An 18,420-nucleotide genomic window follows, 5' to 3' on the forward strand; every position below is an offset into this window, starting at 1 on the left:
GAGGGCCACTGTCACAGTTTAAGGCTGGGCCGGCTATTAAACCAGTGGCAGACGCTCTCTATTAACCCTCTTCCCTGCCCCAGAAGGGGAAGGGAAAGGGAAAAGGGAGAGAGACTTACGGGTTGGAAAGTTAAAGCAGTTTTAATGAACTATAATAATGAAAAATACTATAATAATAATAATAATGGAAATAATTAAATATATGCAAATATATATACAAAACCAAGATTGAGCTCCCCCGATGTCAGCCACATCACCACCGGCACTGCAGGGCAGGCTCCGGGAAGGCCTAGGCTGGGCCCAGTGACAGACGGGAACTGGATTCAGGGATGCACGGATCAGGATCAGAGGCAGCAGGAAAACGGACAGAGTCCTCTTCGGACACCAGCCGTAGCAGAAGGGGCAAGAAGGGAAAAGAAGCAGCCCTCCGAGACCCTTGTGATCCCCCCGCTTTATACCGAGAATGACGTGTATGGGATGGAATACCTTCGTTGGTCAATTTTGGGTCACCTGCCCTGTCCGCTCCTCCCTGCAGGTGCGACCCCCCCCTTCGGCTCTTCACTCGTAAGCAGTGAGGAATTTAGCAGTGACCTTGGTTTCTCTAAGACTAAGTACAGCAAGAGCCTTTCTGAATAACATCCCTACCGGTGCCTCAGTGATAACTACAAACTTCGAGCGTTATCAGTCCTGGAAGCAGACACTGTCTGCAAAACATGCAGTTAGTCTCAGAAAGTGCAGTTACTTAGAAGAGACTTAGCTGAAAGTAAAAATCACTGAAAGGAAAATTGGCCTGGTTTAGGCCAAACCAGGACATTCACGAAGAAGATGCTCAGAGGGCTGGAGCACCTCTCCTATGAAAACAGGCTGAGAGAGTTGGGGCTCTTCAGCCTGTAGAAGAGAAGGTTCCAGGGAGACCTTATAGCAGCCTTCCAGTACCTGAGGGGGGCCTACAGGAAAGTGGGAGAGGGACTTTTTACAAGGGCAAGTAGTGACAGGATAAGGGGGAATGGTTTTAAACTGAAAGAAGGGAGATTTCTATTACATATTAGGAAGAAATTCTTTCCTGTGAGGGTGGTGAGACACTGGAACAGGTTGCCCAGAGAAGCTGTGGATGCCCCTCCCTGGCAGTGTCCAAGGCCAGGTAGGATGGGGCTTTGAGCAACCTGGTCTAGTGGAAGGTGTCCCTGCCCATGGCAGGGGGGTTGGAACTAGATGATCTTTAAGGTCCCTTCCAACCCAAACCACTCAATGATTCTATGAGATTCCTGCTGTTTCTTGCTCCCCCGGCAGCCCCGGCAGCAGGCACGGCCTGTGACAGCCGCCCGCAGAGCCCAGCACCCTGCACCGCCCCTGCTCACCAGCCCCGGCTCGGCTCGGACCCACCCGCGACCCTCCCCACGCGACGCGGGACCAGCTCCCCCACCAGCCCAGACCCCCCTGCTCGGGCTGCCACGCTTGTCCGGGCCGGGAAGGGCTCCCCACACCCCATTTTTGCAGCCGCAGAAGCCCCCGTACCGCCCAGCGCTCCCGCCCCGCCCCGCCCCGCCCCGCCCTGGCAACGGCCGCGTCCCTAGCGACCGGTAGCGGCGGCGGCGGGTGAGGGGCGGCCGGGCCGATCGTACCCCCCTTCCCCACAGCTGTGGGCAGGGACAGGCAGCAGAGCCGGCAGACGGAGCCCCGAGGGGCGAGGAGGGACCCCGCGTGTTGCACGCCCGGGCTGCACCCGCGGCATTGCCGCGGGCTGCCGGCGTCCCCCTCCCGGTGACCCTGCGTCGCCTCGGTGGACACCCCCGCACCCGGCGGTTTGCAGGTCTTGTTCTTAACCAAGCGGGCGGGCTAATGAGTTTTCTTCCGTCTCCGGGACTCTGGAGAGGAGCTTCGGTGGGAGGAGGGAGCGTCGGGTGGCGCCACCAGCATTTCGGGGAGCTGGGCTGGTGGGGCTGGCGGGGGGCTGGGGTGTTGAGCAGCAGCCAGATGTTTTCCTTCCCTCCCGGGGGCAGGGACTTCTCTCCAAGTCCCCAGGGGCTGACAGGACAGGGCCAGATGCACAGGGTGGCCAGGGCTGCAGTCGGCAACGCTCAGGTCTTAAAGTGATTTCGTGTTTCTGACACCTCTTTTGGGCAGTGACCATTACCTGGGCAGGGGCCTGGTGCATTGACAGATATCCAGGACCATCACTGGATTACAGTGATGACATTAACCATATTCCCAAATGGCCGGCTGGCCTCATTCTACCCGATCTCCCATTACAGACAAATTCCATTATATCTGAAGCTAAATAGATTCCTCATTTGACACGCTTTTTTTTTTTAAACTTACTTAAAGCCCATTGCAGAGGCTCAGCCCCTTGATGAGCCTGCAATACGCTGCCCTAATGCACACTTAGCATCAGCCTTTCGAAGTGCAAGGGAGCGTGGCAAGGCCGTGCAGGTGGTAGCGGGATCAGCGGTGTTAGCCAGCACCGGGGGTCGCTTGTCAACGTCCCCACTAGCCTGCCTGGAGTAGAGGTAACAGCACAAAGGCCAGGACACCTGCAGTTCGGCTGGCCTTTTTCGAGCGCTGCTGCAGTGACGTGAGAGCTGCCTTGATTTCTGAGTAGACTGAGCTTCAGTGTGTATGCGATCTCGTCTGGGGCATAACCATCCTCAGGAAGAATTTCTCCTGCATTTACAAACTCTCCATAGTGTGTACAGTCACTCCATTTCTTGGATCACCGTACTGCTGGTAGGAGGCATCAGCCAAAGGTCACCGGTTTCCATGCAACTCTTCTTTTTTTGGTCTCTCGGGGCTTTGGTGTGAATCAAAAGAGCAGAAAAGTTTTATGTTGGAGCAGATGTCCTATTTCCAGATCAAAACAGGTGCAGCTGAAGAAGGTGTGTTAGGCATGCAAGGTAGCAGCGTAAGTTGGCTGTGTGAGTGGATTTCTGAAAGACCGGCTTCTTCCTGGGAAGGGAAGTGTGATTTCTTTTGTTTAGAAATGTTAGTATCATTTACCTTTTGGCCTAATCTGGGTCTTAATGACATAAACTGGGAATTTACTACATGACCCCGTTCATTGTGTATCATTTAATTAAAGCTTTTTTAGTGTAGGTGACTGATGTGTAGAGTGGGTGGGGAAGTGCATGCGTTAACACTGCTGACTTGGCTTATTGATTGAGAATTACAACACTTCTCCGGCGTTTAAATACACGCTCAGCAAACCTGGCTGTGGGAACTGGCTTGGCGTGTTAGCTCTGGCTGGGTGAGACTCCTGCAGCCAAGGCAGAGAGGATGCAGCGGCGAAGGAGGCCCTTCCCCTGGCAAGCTGCATCCCTCAGCCCGCAGAGATGAGCGGTGGGGTGTGCTGGCCGTGCTGGGGGCGGTGGGAATGGATGCAGTGCGAGCGGTGACTCAGCGTCAGACTCAGCCCCCGCCCCGAGCACCGCAGGCGAGGGGCTGATTCAGACGCCCCGCGGGCGGGCTGTCGCCCACCGGCAGTCTTGCTCGTGCTGGATTCACACCGAACGAACGCTGAGTGGGGATGGCGGAGCCAGAAGAGCTGACTTGGTGCGGAGCTCAGATCTGGGGAAGGCTCCTCAGCAGCTGGGACACTGACACCCCGAGCTGTCTGCCTCTCTTTTGGGTCCATCCTGCGGTCAGTCTGGGCCACAGCTGGGTAGCACACACTGGCTGACCTGCTGCAGGTGAGCTTTGCTCAGCAAGCTTCATCCAGTGTATGGAGGGGCTGCAGCTTTTCTAGAGCTGGATTTCGGCTCTGCCTGAGAACAGCTGTGTCTCCGGCTTGGTCTCCAGGAGCCCCTTTGGCAGTCCTGCATGCGCCATGGGTTACGTACCCTCTAAAATCAATCTGCCATCAGTAAACTGGCAATCAGATCATCTGCTGGAATGCAGCCATGAAATAATCCTAGGCCACTGATGCTGCACTGGCTTTCCCCAACAGTTGGCCTTTAACGATTGCCTGCAAAAGGTCAGGAGAGCCATCAGAAACTCCAATTAGCTGTGACTGGCCTGGGGAACAGAGTGACACAGGTGCTGTTTGAATAGGACGAAGGACTGAGCAAGGAGAAAACATATTCCCCAGTCACTTCTCCTCTATTAATGCCACCTCACTGCCATCAGGCTGTGCTTTGCCCTTCTGCTGAAGTCCATCAAGCACCAAGAGCTGTGTTTCATCTGGGTCAGTGTGCTGCAGAGAATCAGGCCTCTTCTCCCTCAACAGTGGCCTGCCATCATGACACCTTCCTTTGGGGGCAGGAAGCTTCACAGAGAAAGGACTCCCAGTCCTCACATCTGACCATCGCCCATTCCTTCCCCTTCCACACCCACCCATCTTCAGACCAGGCTCCCTTTTTCTACAGCCTTTGCCTTTGTCATCCGTACACTGATGCCTCCCAGGAGATTCAGCTTCCCTGCCCTCGGCACCCTTCATCCTTCTGCTTTGTGCCAGAGGATGCCCTGCCACTGCCATCTCCACCCTTTCCTGACTCTCATTATGAAATGGTTACTCTCTTCTCAGATCTTCTTCAAGGGCATTTGAAGAAGACTTTGCTGACACGTTTGCTGCAGTACAGCATGAATCATTTTGCTCCTCTCCTCTAGTTCTCGGCATTTCACAGATCTCCTCTCTTCCCCCTTTTGCAGGTTCCTTTGCAGGCCCTTCCTCGGATGTCTTTTGGACGGGGAAGGAGCAGAGGGAGGAACACTAGCAAAGCCAGCTACCAAGCTTTCAGGGAGAGAGGGGCCTGCACTGACTGAGGCAGCACAAACTGGGAGGGCAGAGGGGAAAGGAGCAGCCTTGTGCAGGAGAAGGACTTAAGATGTTTCATCTGGGAAGCACTGACTGGCTCATGCCCTTCACAAAGGAGGATCTGTCTGGGATCAAAGCGCTGTTCAGCTGAGGGATGTTGTGGCACAAGATACTACATGGCAGTTGGCTTCTGTGCAGGATGTTATCACAGGATCCTTTGGATTCTACTGTGATGCGAGGACACCTTTGCCCTGAGGCATCCCCTTGGTCTTGCAGGAAGCTGTCCTCGCCTCTGACATTGCCATCCATCCATCTGCCTCATGCTTCTTTTAGGTGTCCTGCAGTCTGTAACTGCCCAGACCTGCGCTGCAGCCCTATTATCCAGTTAGCCCCAGTAAGGATCTCTATGCCCTGGGAGATGCTCACCAAGCCTGGGCACTCCTGTTGAACCCAGAACTCAAGAGGCAGACTCCTTCCTAGTGTGTTCTCTGCCTCTTTCAGACTGGTAGGACTGATAAGGGAACCATTAGGACTTCCAGGCAAAAACCATACACATGGGATCCTGACAGCTGAGAGCGCTGGTCCTGAGGTTTGTGTAGGAAACGGCAAATGGGGAACTTTGGTGTTGGAAAGCTCTGCAGAGCTAATAGGACTGGGCATCCTGCCTTTTGCTCCAGGCTGGTTCTTTTAGCTCCTATCTGCTTAGGCTCAGTGAACAGGTCTGACCCATCTCATCAGTTAATGGATGTTTGGAAGGAGTTCAGCTGGAGAGTAATTGGGAAAAGCAGAAAAAAAAACCCTGAATACACTTATAGTGTATTCAACTGTAAAGCATCTGTCTTTAAAGAGTCATAAGAACCGCGTACCGGATCAAACCAGGGGATGGTCTGGCCCAGTATCTCATCTCTGACAGTGGCTAGAAGCAGATGCCTGGAGATGAGTATAAAAACAATGCAAGTATGTGTGTTTGTTTCCTCCAGCATTCTCCCTGCCTCCAACTGTGTTCAACTCACACCGGGCCAGATGTGGTTTCTGTGCATTGAATCATTCTCAACGGGTTTCTCTTCCATGGGCTTGTCCTGGAACCTACACAGACTCAGCATCCACAACATCCCATGGCAAGGAATTCTCCGGCTCAACTGCAGACAGTGTGAAGAACCATCCTTTTCCTTTGCTTTAAACCCAGCTCCTGCCAGCTGCACCTACTTCTTTTATTGGAAAAGACACTAAACAATCAATTCCTGTCGATCCTCTCCAGCAGCACTGTGAATTAACATCATGTTATTATCTGCTTATTGCACGTGGTACCTAGAGATCTCTTTGTACAGGGCAGTGTCTAAAGATAAGGCTGAATAATAGTTGCTTTGTTGCAGTGCTTCCAGTCCAAGCAGAGGAGGCAGGCAAAGGGCAGGGGCCAAGTGCGTTACAGGAGAGCAATGTGAACAGAGCATTCTTATCGCTGGCCACTTTCTAATGTTGCCTTTTTCTTTTGCAGGCAGCCCAGCTGGAGAACATGGTGGTGACTCCTGCTCTCAAGCAATCTTCCTCTTGCTTCTTCTGAAGGAGAAGTGGGTCCTGAGCAGGATGCAGCAGCCTGCAGCTGGTGACAGGAGCACAGCCATTCCCTCGCAATATCCATCCCAGGCCAGCCTCGCTGCTGGCTCGACCTGTACACGCCACATCATTGAGGATCCTGAGTGGTCCCTCGCCACTGTCCCCCACCTCACTGAGCTCTGCCTCCAGCACATCATCCACAATTTTGAAAGTAAGCAGGAGCACGTCTACCCTGAGACACATGGAGAGAGAGCGTCAGTCCTGGGGAGCAAGGTCAACAAGGCAGGCAGATGCCTCTGAAAGGCAGAGTGGTACCCAGCCGTGCCAAAGGAACAGATGGGAAGAAATAGCCCCTCAGGCAGCTACTTAAACAAACTGTTTATTTTCTAACTGTGTACTTGTACACTCCAGGGATGGCTGTAGTCCTCTAGGCTGCTATCCAGGATGTGACTCTGCCCTAACCTTGTCCTATTGTTTCTTCTTCCTTCCATGCTCTGCTGAACCCACTTACCTCAGCTGTGGCCAGGGCTGTGAAGCTGCTCTTTCCTTCTCTTGATTCACGCATGCATTACGTTAGCACTCGAGGATGGAGCCCCATTGTGCTGAGTGCTGTACAAAGAAATGGAGAATTGCTCCCTGCTCAGAGGAGCTACCATCTCACAATATGTATTGTACGCACAGTCTCGGGCCTTCTCCATGGCTTTTGGTGGTGATGTGACAAGTTATACCCTCAGGCAGGGAATGTGCTTTTGAAGCAGGTGGACTGATGAAACATAGCAAAACAGAAAAAGCATGTCTTATCTGGGAACTGACTGAGACGGGGAAAGAAAGGGCCTACCTGTCTTTTTGGCTGACTCAACGGAGTGGCAGGGAAGACCAAAGATAGGTCTAAGGCTATGTCCACACTGGTACTGTAAGACAATATAGAGGAGCCCAGTGCTGCCATACGCTGCCTTATGCCAGGAGCTGATAGTGCTTGGGGGTCTGAGCTGGGAGACCCTTACAGTTCTATCAGCTTGGTCGGTCAGTCCGATGCCAAATGGATTGGACCTACACTGCGTGCACATGAAAGCGCTGTACTTGGTGTCTTGGGACCCCATCACCTGAGCTGTGAGGCTGCATCTTGCCCACTGGTGCTACCTGAGTGAGCCCAAGTAAAGCTAGCCCAGTTCTGCCCGTATGTGCCCAGCCGCTGTTTGTGTTATGGGACTTAGCAGAGAAGGTCACAGCAGTGCCAGCTGTAGGACACTGGAGAAGAGACTTGCAGAAGAGGCTGTGGTAAAACTTTGGGTATCCTTAGGAAGGAAATGCCACAGAGGAAGTATAAAGCTAACCCCACTTTGTGTCTCAAAATCTAATTTCCCATGTGCAGATAAGCCTCTCCACTGATGATTTCTGTTATTCTACACTACTGTGTATGTGTCACCAAGCATTCATGGTGTGAGTATGCATGGCTTATCTCTGGTATTTCTTACCACAAAGAAATTCCACTAGAGAGAAGCCAGCTGAGACCTAGGGCAAGCATCAGGAAACAGACTGAGGGGAGAAAGCTCCTGAGAAAAGAGAGCTTTTATTTAAACAAGGTGGACCTAAAGGCTAAGAGTGTGTCTCAGTGGAAAGGAACAGGAATCAATTTGGGGTAAGGCAGACACCTGAGTTAAGATAAAAAGGCACAAGGACTTGCATGAAGAGCACACAGACGGTTGTTCTCAAATATCATCCTTTAATATGCTTAGAAATCAAAGGGAGAAAGTTCAGCAGATGACAAGCCAAGCTCTCCCATCACTGTAAGGCTGAATTAGCTCTCTTGGGAGCAGAAGTCCTGCTATGAATAAAGTGCATTCAAACTAAATTTAAGCTGTGAGCTAAGTTTCTGATGCAGTTCCCAAATATTATGTGAGTAAACCAAATTACACTGATGTTTTATTGTAAAAGTTAGAAATCCTACACAGAAATGTAAGAAATGTATCCTACACATTTTCTGCCAGCTTAGTTCCCTGCACCAGCAGCTGGCAACTGAGAAGAGAGCCAGTATCAGCAGAGGGGAGGGCATGGGCACACAGCTGGGGGCCTGGGCAGAACCATAGTGCCAGCCATGGTTCCTACAGTCCGCACTAACCTCTCCTTCTCTTCCTCCCCTCCAGAGAACCCTATTTTGGACCATCTTCTGCCTGAGCACCAAAGGAAGGTGCTGGATGGCCTCTCCACTGGCCTTCCACTCACTGTGACTGCCAACCTAATAAGCGATGAGGACTACTGGAAGAGGTGCTGCACTGAGCGCTGGCAAGTGTGTGATATCTCCAACTATGGAGACAGCTGGAAACGGATGTTCTTCGAACGTCACCTGGAGAACATCCTGAAATGTTTCATCCCTAACACCACAGACCCCAAACAGGTCCTAGAGCTCATCCCGCTCTGCAAAGACTATGTGCGGAAACTGGAGGTTGATCAGTTCCTGCCACCGGTGAAGGCGGATGAAAAGGAGGAGAGGGATGACCTCTCTGACACAGGGAGTGATTTTGGGCTCGGTGAGGTCTCCATGCATCACTACAACCTGAGAGTCCTCATTACTGCTCTCCCTCACCTTGAGGAGCTTCATCTCACTTACAGTGTGAAGGACTGTGGCATGAACTTTGAGTGGAACCTCTTTAACTTCACCTACCAGGACTGTTGCAGTCTGGCTGTCGCCGTGAAGATGTGCCACAACTTGAAAGTAACATATCCCAGACTGAACCTTCCTTCCTCAGCTAGATCTTCAAATTGCCCGGGGGTAGAAACCCAGGGACAAGTTTTGCTTGCTGGGAGCACCCTTCCCTTTGCATGCTGCAGTCTGGCAGAGTGCAAAGATGTTAACTTGCTGGCCTAGCACTGAGTATCTTGTTCTGCGTATGTTGTTCTTAGAACAGGTCGTCATAGCATCAGTGAGAAAAATACTTGCTCCCACAAAACATGTTCCCTGTAACCCAAGAGAAAGCAACACTCCCGTTTTAACTCCTTACATAGTTCCAGGAGGGAGCAGCAGAGAAGCTCAAAGAGAGTTTGTCACAATGAGCTTATGGTGGTCATGCCCAGTAAATACGTATCAACATACCCCAGAACAGCAGAGACCCCCAAGAAGCGTGTGGGGAAATATCCACATTTGCCTTAGAATGATGAGGGGGTTTCTTTCTAGGCATTAACACAATCTTCATTTCTGTGGCAGCTGCAGTGCAGATACTCAGCTTCTCCAAAACATCATCAGGCATTGCTGTCCAGAGCGCAGCCAGAAGGAGCTGGCTGAACACTCACCCCACAGACTGGCATGCTTTGGGAAATATTTGTCTGCTTGGCTTCCAGAAGAGAAATTACCTATTGAGGTGCCCTGGCCACACAGGGCATTTTCCTTTACAGAGGGCACTGTGGTTATCACCAGTGCACATGCTCATTTAGACAGTGTTTGACTGTGATCTGTGGTGAGTTCTGCTGTTACTCACTGCAGACATTTGAGCAGCTTTATCTCAGTTTAACTTAGCCCCCTGTGTCAGAGATCCTGTGGAGTCAGAGGAGACGAACAGGTGTTTCCAGGAGATGAACCATTTCTCCCTAGAACACGCAAGGGACATCAGTGGCGTGTCCTGGCTGCTGGAAGTATCTGCCCACTATAAAAGCAACTACTTAAGCCTACTGGCTCAAGGTGTCTCAAGTGAAGGGAGATGAATCCTGTCTGGTGGGCCATGGGCTTAACTCACTGGAGCTCTTGTACAAAGCTCAATCCAAAGCACTGGCTGTTTCACTGTCCCTGTCCTTTATGCCCACAGGTTTTCAAACTGACGCGCAGCAACGTGGATGATGACAAGACCAGGGTGCTGGTCCGTAACTTGCTGGATCACCCCTGCTTGGTGGAGCTGAACTTGTCCCACAATCTCATCAGGGACAAGGGGGCACGAGCTGTTGGCAAGTTGATCAACCACAGCAGATTAGAAATCCTCGATCTATGTAATAACCAGATTCATCACCTGGGGGCTCAGGCTCTCGCTCAAGCCCTGGCTGAGAACTCCACCCTGACCTCCCTGAATCTGCGCCTCAACTGCGTGGGAGACAAAGGCGGGGAGGCGATCAGCCATGCCCTGCTGACCAACACCACCCTGAAGTCCATCCATCTGGGAAGTAACAACCTGTCAGAGCCAACCGCTACGCTTTTCTCCCAGGTCCTGGCTCAGAACACCACCCTGATGAGTATCAACTTCTCATGCAACCACCTGGGGCTGGTAAGAGAAACCCCTTCTCCCTGTAGTTTGTGAGCCTGCGTGGTGGCCTTGCAAAGCAGACACTGAGCCTGCCCTGTCTTGGAGCCACAGAGGCAATTGCATCCCTCCCTTTCCAATCTTGCTGCCATAACAATCCGTTGAGAGCTAGCAAGAGGCTCTAGCATATGGCAGTAAGGAGAAGGACATCTTCTGTGCACGCACATACATTTATCTCGCTCGTTGCATCTCGCTCTGTTCACAGGGCTCTCAATCTGAATCTGGCTTCCAGGCTTTGGGCTTCTTGGCAGAGAGGGATTTTCCCCTCAGGGAACTGAAAACCAGGAAGTATGTCTGGGGAAAATCACAGCCGCTTCACACACGTGGGAGTAAATAGTAATGGTAGGCGGCATGAGACGAGGGCCTTATGCATATCCTCTGTACTTTGTATCTGCCATGCCATCTGTCACTCAGCAGCACACAGATAGTGTCACCCTTCCCAGATCTCTCCTGTCCGTCACATGCTCAGAGGAGACTGTTAGAAAATTGGCTCGTTTGTTGAGCTCCTTTAACTCACCCTGCAGCTCGGGAGCGGTGCGGTAGGTCAAAAGTGTCACATCTGGGTGCTCATGAGTGGCTCCTAAACCACAGGCTTACATTTTCTAGACAGAGGAGCATCCACAGATCTTACTACATCCCTAAGAGCTGCAGTGTGCAACATGCCCACAAACCAGACCGCTTTTCTTCTGCTGATTAAAAAGAGCTTTGGAAACCTGAAACGAGACAGCCAAATGCAATCACGCTGGCTTTTAAACTTTCTGCACTGCCTCAATTTTTCTCACTGTCACAATAAAGAGACAGCAAGACCAGCTGTCCCTGCTGGCAGGAATATTGGCATCAATGTGTTTGACAATGGTTTTAAAAGGATTTGATGGCAGAAAACCTTTTGTGAGTTCTGAGGTTTATGATCCTAGGCGTGGAAAACCATTTGAGTGTAATGATACAAGGGGGCAAAGGCTGGAAAGGAGATAAGGATTTTTTGCTTAGTAGATAATGATCTATATTCTTAGTATCTTCCTTCTGACGGGCTCTCTTGGTACCCATTTGTGAAGCCCCACAGCAGCCCAGCGAGTGGGCTGGTGGTATTATCTTTGGGGAAATGGGGGTCTTTGCTAGAGATGCATCAAATTCTGACCTGTGTACCCCATTAAAATAATACTCCTTTCCTGTCCATTTTGCTCTGTCCTTTTTAGCAAAAGGTCTAAGAGGCAGGGTGCTGGGGTGAGGGGTCTGCCTGGATGGAGGAGATGGGGGCAGGGTTGTATTTGGTACCTGAAAGAGAATAGCTAGGGGGCGGGGAAATTAAATTGTCACATCCCTAAAGACAATGCTTCAGGTAAGGGAGGGAAATGCCCCAGAGTGACTCGCCTCCCTCAAGGCTATCTACATTGCATTTTCTGTCCCATACAGGCTGGAATTTAGTTGACTGAGATGTTCCCCCCAGGAAAGCCAACCCAGCCTGGGAAATGGCATGAAGGCAGGACACTGCCAGCACAGGGGCTCTCGCCACTGCCAAGATGAGAAGCTGTGCACTAATCACGCTGGCCTTTGTCCCCAGCCAGCAGTGAGCTGGGGACCAGAGGTCAGGGGATAGCAGAGACTCCTCTCAGGTTATCATCACCAGCCGTGCTATTAACCAGCCTGAGTTTGAGGACTCCTGACACGGTACCCAGAGGGAGTCATTAGCATCTGTCATATCACTGAGCGCTGCATAAGGTTACACTCCTTCCCTGTGTACTTCTCCTTCGGGCTTGGGCAAAGGCCTTTGTCACTTTTGGCACCATCTCATGGGCTCCCCACCACCAGCAGCAGGGAAGTGCAGGAGAAGTTGCCCTGGGGAGGAGGGAAATGGAGCAATACACTTCACTTCTGCGTCTCCTCCTTTAACCCCCTCTTCTTACCCATTTGCAGGATGGTGGGAAGCAGCTGCTTGACGGGCTGGCAGATAACAAGACTGTGACTGAGTTTGACCTCCGCCTGGCAGAGGTGGGCCAGGAGACCGAGTACCTCATTCACCAAATTGTGTGGGCCAACCAGGAAGCGGCGAGGCTGGGGTCTCTGCAGCACCCCCCCACCAAACCCCTCTGAAGAAAATGCTCCAGAGAGCAATGAGCTTTGCAGGTGCAGTTTTGGAGATACTTCACTTCAGAGGCTTTTTTTTATTCATATTTCTGAGAAACACTCAACTTGTGACCACCACCACAGCTTTTCCTAGATGCCCATCATCCAACCTTTGACTTAATGCGAGACAGACATTAGACCTCATGGGACTGTAGTGGCATCACAGAAGCAATCTGCCTCTTGAGACCTCTTTCCTACTGTACCTGAGACTAAATCCCACCTCCTGTAGTGTTTCTTATGTGCTCCGGCAGCAAGCTTAGTTCAGGCAATTGGATGTTGTTCCATCTGCAAAGCAGCTAAGGTGAAGTCTCCACCATCTAAATGGTCTATTCCAGACCTAACTTTCAGGGCAGGCAGCTCTTCTAGGCTTTTTGCTGAGGAGGACATGAGCTGCATAGAGGATAGAGGGAATGTTTTTTCTAGTTCCTCAGCAGCTTTTACTGGATATTGCTCTGCTCAAGGATTTATTCGTTTTTATGCCATAATCTGTCTGGAGTCTCAGATATGGGTGGTGAAAAGTAAAAAAAAAAAAAGTATATTCAATAAATGATAGTTCTCTCCACCACGGTTTCCTGCTGCGGGTTGCTATGTCTTCGATGAGCAATAGCCTGCTTTGCAAACAGGTAAATTCTTTACAACTGCATGCTTACCTTAACTAGTAGTGCTCTTCTGTGCAAACCTGTCAAAAAAATCCATGTTTTGCATAACTTCAAGCTAGAGAGGTCCCTGCAGGACTGCTGACCCACACAGTCCACAGGGTTGAAAACAGAGGAGCTTCCTTGTGTAGAGGGGTTTTTGGAGGAGAGCGGTCATGTAATGAGCCAGAAGTATGAGAGTATGGAATGAGGGCCTAGCTGTGTGACAAGATTCATGTAGCTAGTGTCAACAAGCCGACCTTGGAGAGAAGAGATGAGGAAAAACAGCAGCTGAGCAAACAAGAATTGAGGGAGTAGCCAGTGGGAGCTGAACACGGAGGAGAAGAAACAAGAACTGATGGAGCCAATTAAGAAAGGACCAGTGGCAGAGCAGTGACCAATCAACACATCAAAGAAGAGTATGTTTCATAATATTAACCAATAGCAATGCACATGCTTACAGCCAGGGAAAGTACAAAATGTATAAAAGGGACAGCTTATGCTTAATAAAGCGTCTTCACTTTGATTCACATTGGATTGTGTGGAGGCGTGTTCCTTCTCCTCAGATGGTGACCCCAAAGAGACGCTGATCAACGGCAAGTTCGGGGAATAGCCCAGAAGGAGGTACACCGGCTGGAGTATGGCTCAGCGGGACTGAAGACCGGGGCGAGCCGGAGGACGACTCGCAAGAAAAGAATAGTACGTTGCAACGGGACACCCAGTGAGGTGAGCAGCCGGGGAAAAAGGAGATGGGCCAAAATATTTCTAAAGAAGAAAGTGTGATAGTAAGGTTTCTCCAACATATCCTCTCTAAGAGAGGGGTAAAATACGATGAGCATTTGCTCCAGAGACTATTGATGTAAATAATTGGTGTAAATAATTGTAAATTATGGTGTAAAAAAAATAATTTGCCAGCTACAGCGCAGACTGCTTTCGAAGTTAGCACGTGGCAAAGCGCTGGAACTTCTCTGTTTGAGGCTGCCTCAAGGAGGGACAAGATCGCCACTGTGTCATTTGACGACATGGAGATTAGTTATAGACTCACTGGAGCAATTGAAGGAGGATAGAGAGGCAAAGGCAGCGGCTGAGGCGGCTACAGCTCCTTTCACATTGACTTTGCCCTCCGCGCCGCCAGAGCCTCCCCCCCCCACCGCACCGCCAGAGCTCCCCCCCCCACCGCCCTCTGCGCCGCCGGAGCCCACCCCCACCGCCCAGGGAACAGCAGCAGAACATTGATCCTTCTACCATCCCGTTACCCGAATCTGAGACTGAGCCACCCTTAATAGACCTTTCTGAAGAGGTGGAAGCGGGACATAATTGCTGCAGAGCCCGAGAGTCGGGAAAGTCGGGCGGTGGCGTGGAGGAGTTGTTCACGCTGCAGCCAGTCCAGGTTACTGTGTCTGGCCTGGACCTGGCCAGGTTCTGGAGAAAATTAAGAGAGCACACACTTGCGAACGGTGATTTCAGGGCCGCGGCTGCTGTGGGTGGCAGGGTATTGGCTGGCTCGGTATATCGAGGGGACGGAAGCGGCCCACCCGAATGGGAGCCGTTCAACTGGGGAGTGATTTGCCTTAGACAAACAAATACAAAATGGGGCTACTAAAGAAGCGTTGTTGTTACAGTTAGCGAAGGACAACGCAAATGAGGATTGCAGGAAAGTTATTGCAGGGATGGCAAATCGTAACCCCACCTTAACCGAACTAATAGATGCTTGTGGGAAAGTGGGAACCACCACATTTCAGATGGAGCATTTAGCAAAAACTTTTGCAGCAGCAGTTAAGGTAGTTCATCGTTGTTATACATGCAGGCAAGAAGGTCACTTTAAGAAAAACTGCCTTAAGAAGTCGAAGCTGAGTGGGAGAGAGAACTCTGTTTTGATGTGTCATTGCTGTGGGAAGCTGGGGCATCTTGTGAAGCTGTGCAGGTCTAAGTATAATGCTCAAGGTCAGCTGATAACAACCAGCTGCAGAGTGCAGGGAAACTGGAGAAAGAACGCGGGGAGGAACCGTGTGCTGACACAAATGAATCTTCCCAACCAGTTCCAGGCCTAAGCAGTCAACTCGCAGCCCGAACCGCAGGGAGCGCCGGGCTGGATGTTACCACAGCAACCGCAATCACAACAGAGAATAGCAGAGAGCATAAGGTACCAATGAATGCCGTGGGACCCACTGGAAATGGGTTAAGTGCACTATTACTCGGACGTCCTAGTGTAACCTTGCTAGGTCTATTTGTGTTACCAGGAGTTATTGATGCAGAATATCCATTTTGGTTATTGATCTGAAAGATTGTTTTTTCACTATCCCTTTACATGAAATTGACAAATGCTAATTTGCTTTTTCAATACCTAGTAGGAACAACCTGGTGCCTTGTCAACGATATCAGTGGACGGTATTACCGCAAGGCATGAAAAACAATCCTACAATATGTCAATGGTATGCAACAGAAAAAGGTACATCATGTGGATTTAGAGACACCAGTAAGTTTATATGTAGCCATTGACAGCTGTCATCCCATGGGATTACTGGGCCAGTGGAAGGAGCGCTGGCAGGATCCGCTACACGTTATAGAGTGGCTGTTTTTATCCGTTCAATCACCAAAAAAAAAAAAAAAAAAAAAAAAAAAAGCGCTGGGTATATACTACTGTAAGACAAGGACCCAAGGAGCTCTTTTTATCCTTTGTTGAGAGGCTACAAGAAGCAGTTGAAAAGCAAGTTTTTGATGGTGGTTTACGAGATACTCTAGTTATGCAATTAGCTAGGGATAATGCTGATGCTGGTTGTCAGGGGATCGTTGGAGCTTTACCTGGAAAACCAGATTTGAATGCTATGATAAAGGCATGTGCAAAAGTGGGTACTGTGGAACATAAGGCTCAAGTTATGGCTGCGGCCATACTTGGGGCTTACGTCGTCACAATTGCAGTCTCTATTCCAATTGTTAGCAGGGGACACAAATTTAACAGCACCACAACACACTAAAGCTCAGAGGTACAGCAACTGATTACAGAAATAGAAAGCAGGCTACATTCCGAATTTGTACATCGTATTGATATGAATCAGGAAATACAAATTATCACTTTGTTTGATAGGCAAATTCCGTATGCAATAATTGGTCAATGGAATTCAGAATGGTCAGATTTGTTACATGTATTGGAATTGGTTGTTTCTACCTTCAAGAACAAAGAAAACTGTCCCCATGATTGCAGAGCTATTGGCACAGATTATCATCAAAGGACGGATGCGATGTCGGGAGCTTGTGGCCAGAGATCCTGCATCACTAACCGTTCCTATTGCAGCTCAATATTTTGAGTGGTGTATGGCTAATAGCTTTGCTTTGCAAACAGCCATGGAGAATTTCTCGGGACAGGTTGTTTACCACTTGCCCTCCCATCCTGTTATAAAATTGAGTGCGGAACTTCCAATTGCCACAGGAGTGTGGTGCGCAGACACTCCTGTGGATGGAATTACCATTTTTATGGATGGATCTGGAAAAACAGTCAAGGTGGGCCTTGTCTGGTATTCTGACGGCAAGTGGGAATCTATGGCAGTACAACAAAAGGGTTCACCTCAGGTGGTAGAATTACGAGCTGTATTAGAAGTATTTCAGAATTTTCCTATTCCCTTTAATTTGGTTACTGATTCAGCATACGTAGCTGGCATTATAAAGCAATTGGATAGATCTGTTATAGAGCATACACGTAATCAGTGTGTTTTTGAATTTCTGCGAGCTCTGTGGCAAGAAATTCAAATCCGAACTGCATTGTTTTATGTTTTATATGTAAGAAATCATACTAATTTGCCTGGGTTTATTGCAGAAGGCAATGCTCGAGTGGACTCTTTGGTTTCTGACCCCACAAATTCTACTGCAATGACTGTACAGGTGCCGGACATTAAACAGCAGGCACATATGTCACATGAGTTTTTTCATCAAGGACATCAGGCACTGCGACGACAATTTCATTTGTCACACAGTGATGCTCAGAATATCGTGGCCATGTGTCCTGATTGTCAGCAACTGCCGCAACCTACGCCGATACAAGGAACCAATCCTCGAGGTCTGCAGGCCTTGGACATTTGGCAAACAGATGTAACTCACATTGCTGAATTTGGCAGGTTAAAATATGTTCATGTAACAATTGACACTTTTTCTTCTTTGATTATAGCTACAGCGCAAACAGGCGAATCCAGCAAACACGTTCAACGACACAGGCGTTCTGCTATTGCGGCCCTGGGCATTCCACAGACGATTAAAACGGACAATGGCCCAGGCTATGTGGCACGTGCCACACAGGACTTTTTCCAACTGTGGGGTATAACACATGTAACGGGCGTCCCACATTCACCAACGGGACAAGCTATTGTGGAGCGCATGAATCAAACTCTGAAACACCTTTTACAAAAACAAAAAGGGGGAGAGCCAGGGCTATCTCCTCCTGACAGGTTGTGTAAAGTGCTTTATGTACTAAATTTTTTACGCTTGCCACAGGACTACTCTGTACCCCCAGCGGTAAAACATGGTGCAGGGTTAAAGGGAGGTATGGAGGCTTTTCAGAAAGAACAGGAACAAGCCAAAGTGATGGTAAAAAATGGGGTGACTGGTGTGTGGGAAGGTCCAATGAAATTAATAATGTTGGGTCGAGGGTATGCATGTGTCGTTACAGATACAGGAGCCAAATGGGTACCAGCTAAGTGGGTGAAGCCGTGGCTACAAAAACAACCCGAACTACATGAGCCATCTCAGGATCTGCTTCGGAACACTAACCTCTCGAGAGATCCAGTGCCCTGACTGCGGGAAGTGTGAAAAAAGGTTTGCGTGGGAGGTATAGAAAAGGGAGCAAAAGGCGCAGTCATGATGAAGCAAGGGGTTGTTTTTTCTGTGTTAAGCCTGCTTTGGATCCTGGACCTGACAAAAGGTCATCAACCGATAGTCCTTCCGCTGACACCGTGGAAGGGGTGTCACAACATTTGGGTGACTCTGATGCGGAGCCTGAACCTGACACAGTTTTGTGCCTCCTTAGCTCAGCCTGAACAACCCTTTCATACATGTCTAGTGGGGGTCCCCTTAAACAGATCTGAAAGCAAAA

At 49.9% G+C, this 18,420-nt stretch overlaps 1 protein-coding gene across 1 annotated transcript; it reads left to right on the plus strand.

The window, feature by feature from the left end:
- Nucleotides 1-5,673: 5,673 nt before the first annotated feature.
- Nucleotides 5,674-12,672, plus strand: TCTE1 (t-complex-associated-testis-expressed 1). Its single transcript, XM_068413122.1, has 5 exons — nucleotides 5,674-5,704; nucleotides 6,243-6,512; nucleotides 8,446-9,014; nucleotides 10,099-10,548; nucleotides 12,496-12,672. The coding sequence occupies exons 1-5, from the start codon at nucleotides 5,674-5,676 to the stop codon at nucleotides 12,670-12,672; spliced, it is 1,497 nt and encodes a 498-aa protein (XP_068269223.1).
- The last annotated feature ends 5,748 nt before the right edge of the window (nucleotides 12,673-18,420 follow it).

This window comes from Nyctibius grandis, chromosome 1, assembly GCF_013368605.1.
Source record: "Nyctibius grandis isolate bNycGra1 chromosome 1, bNycGra1.pri, whole genome shotgun sequence".
NCBI classification, from domain to species: Eukaryota; Metazoa; Chordata; class Aves; order Nyctibiiformes; family Nyctibiidae; genus Nyctibius; species Nyctibius grandis.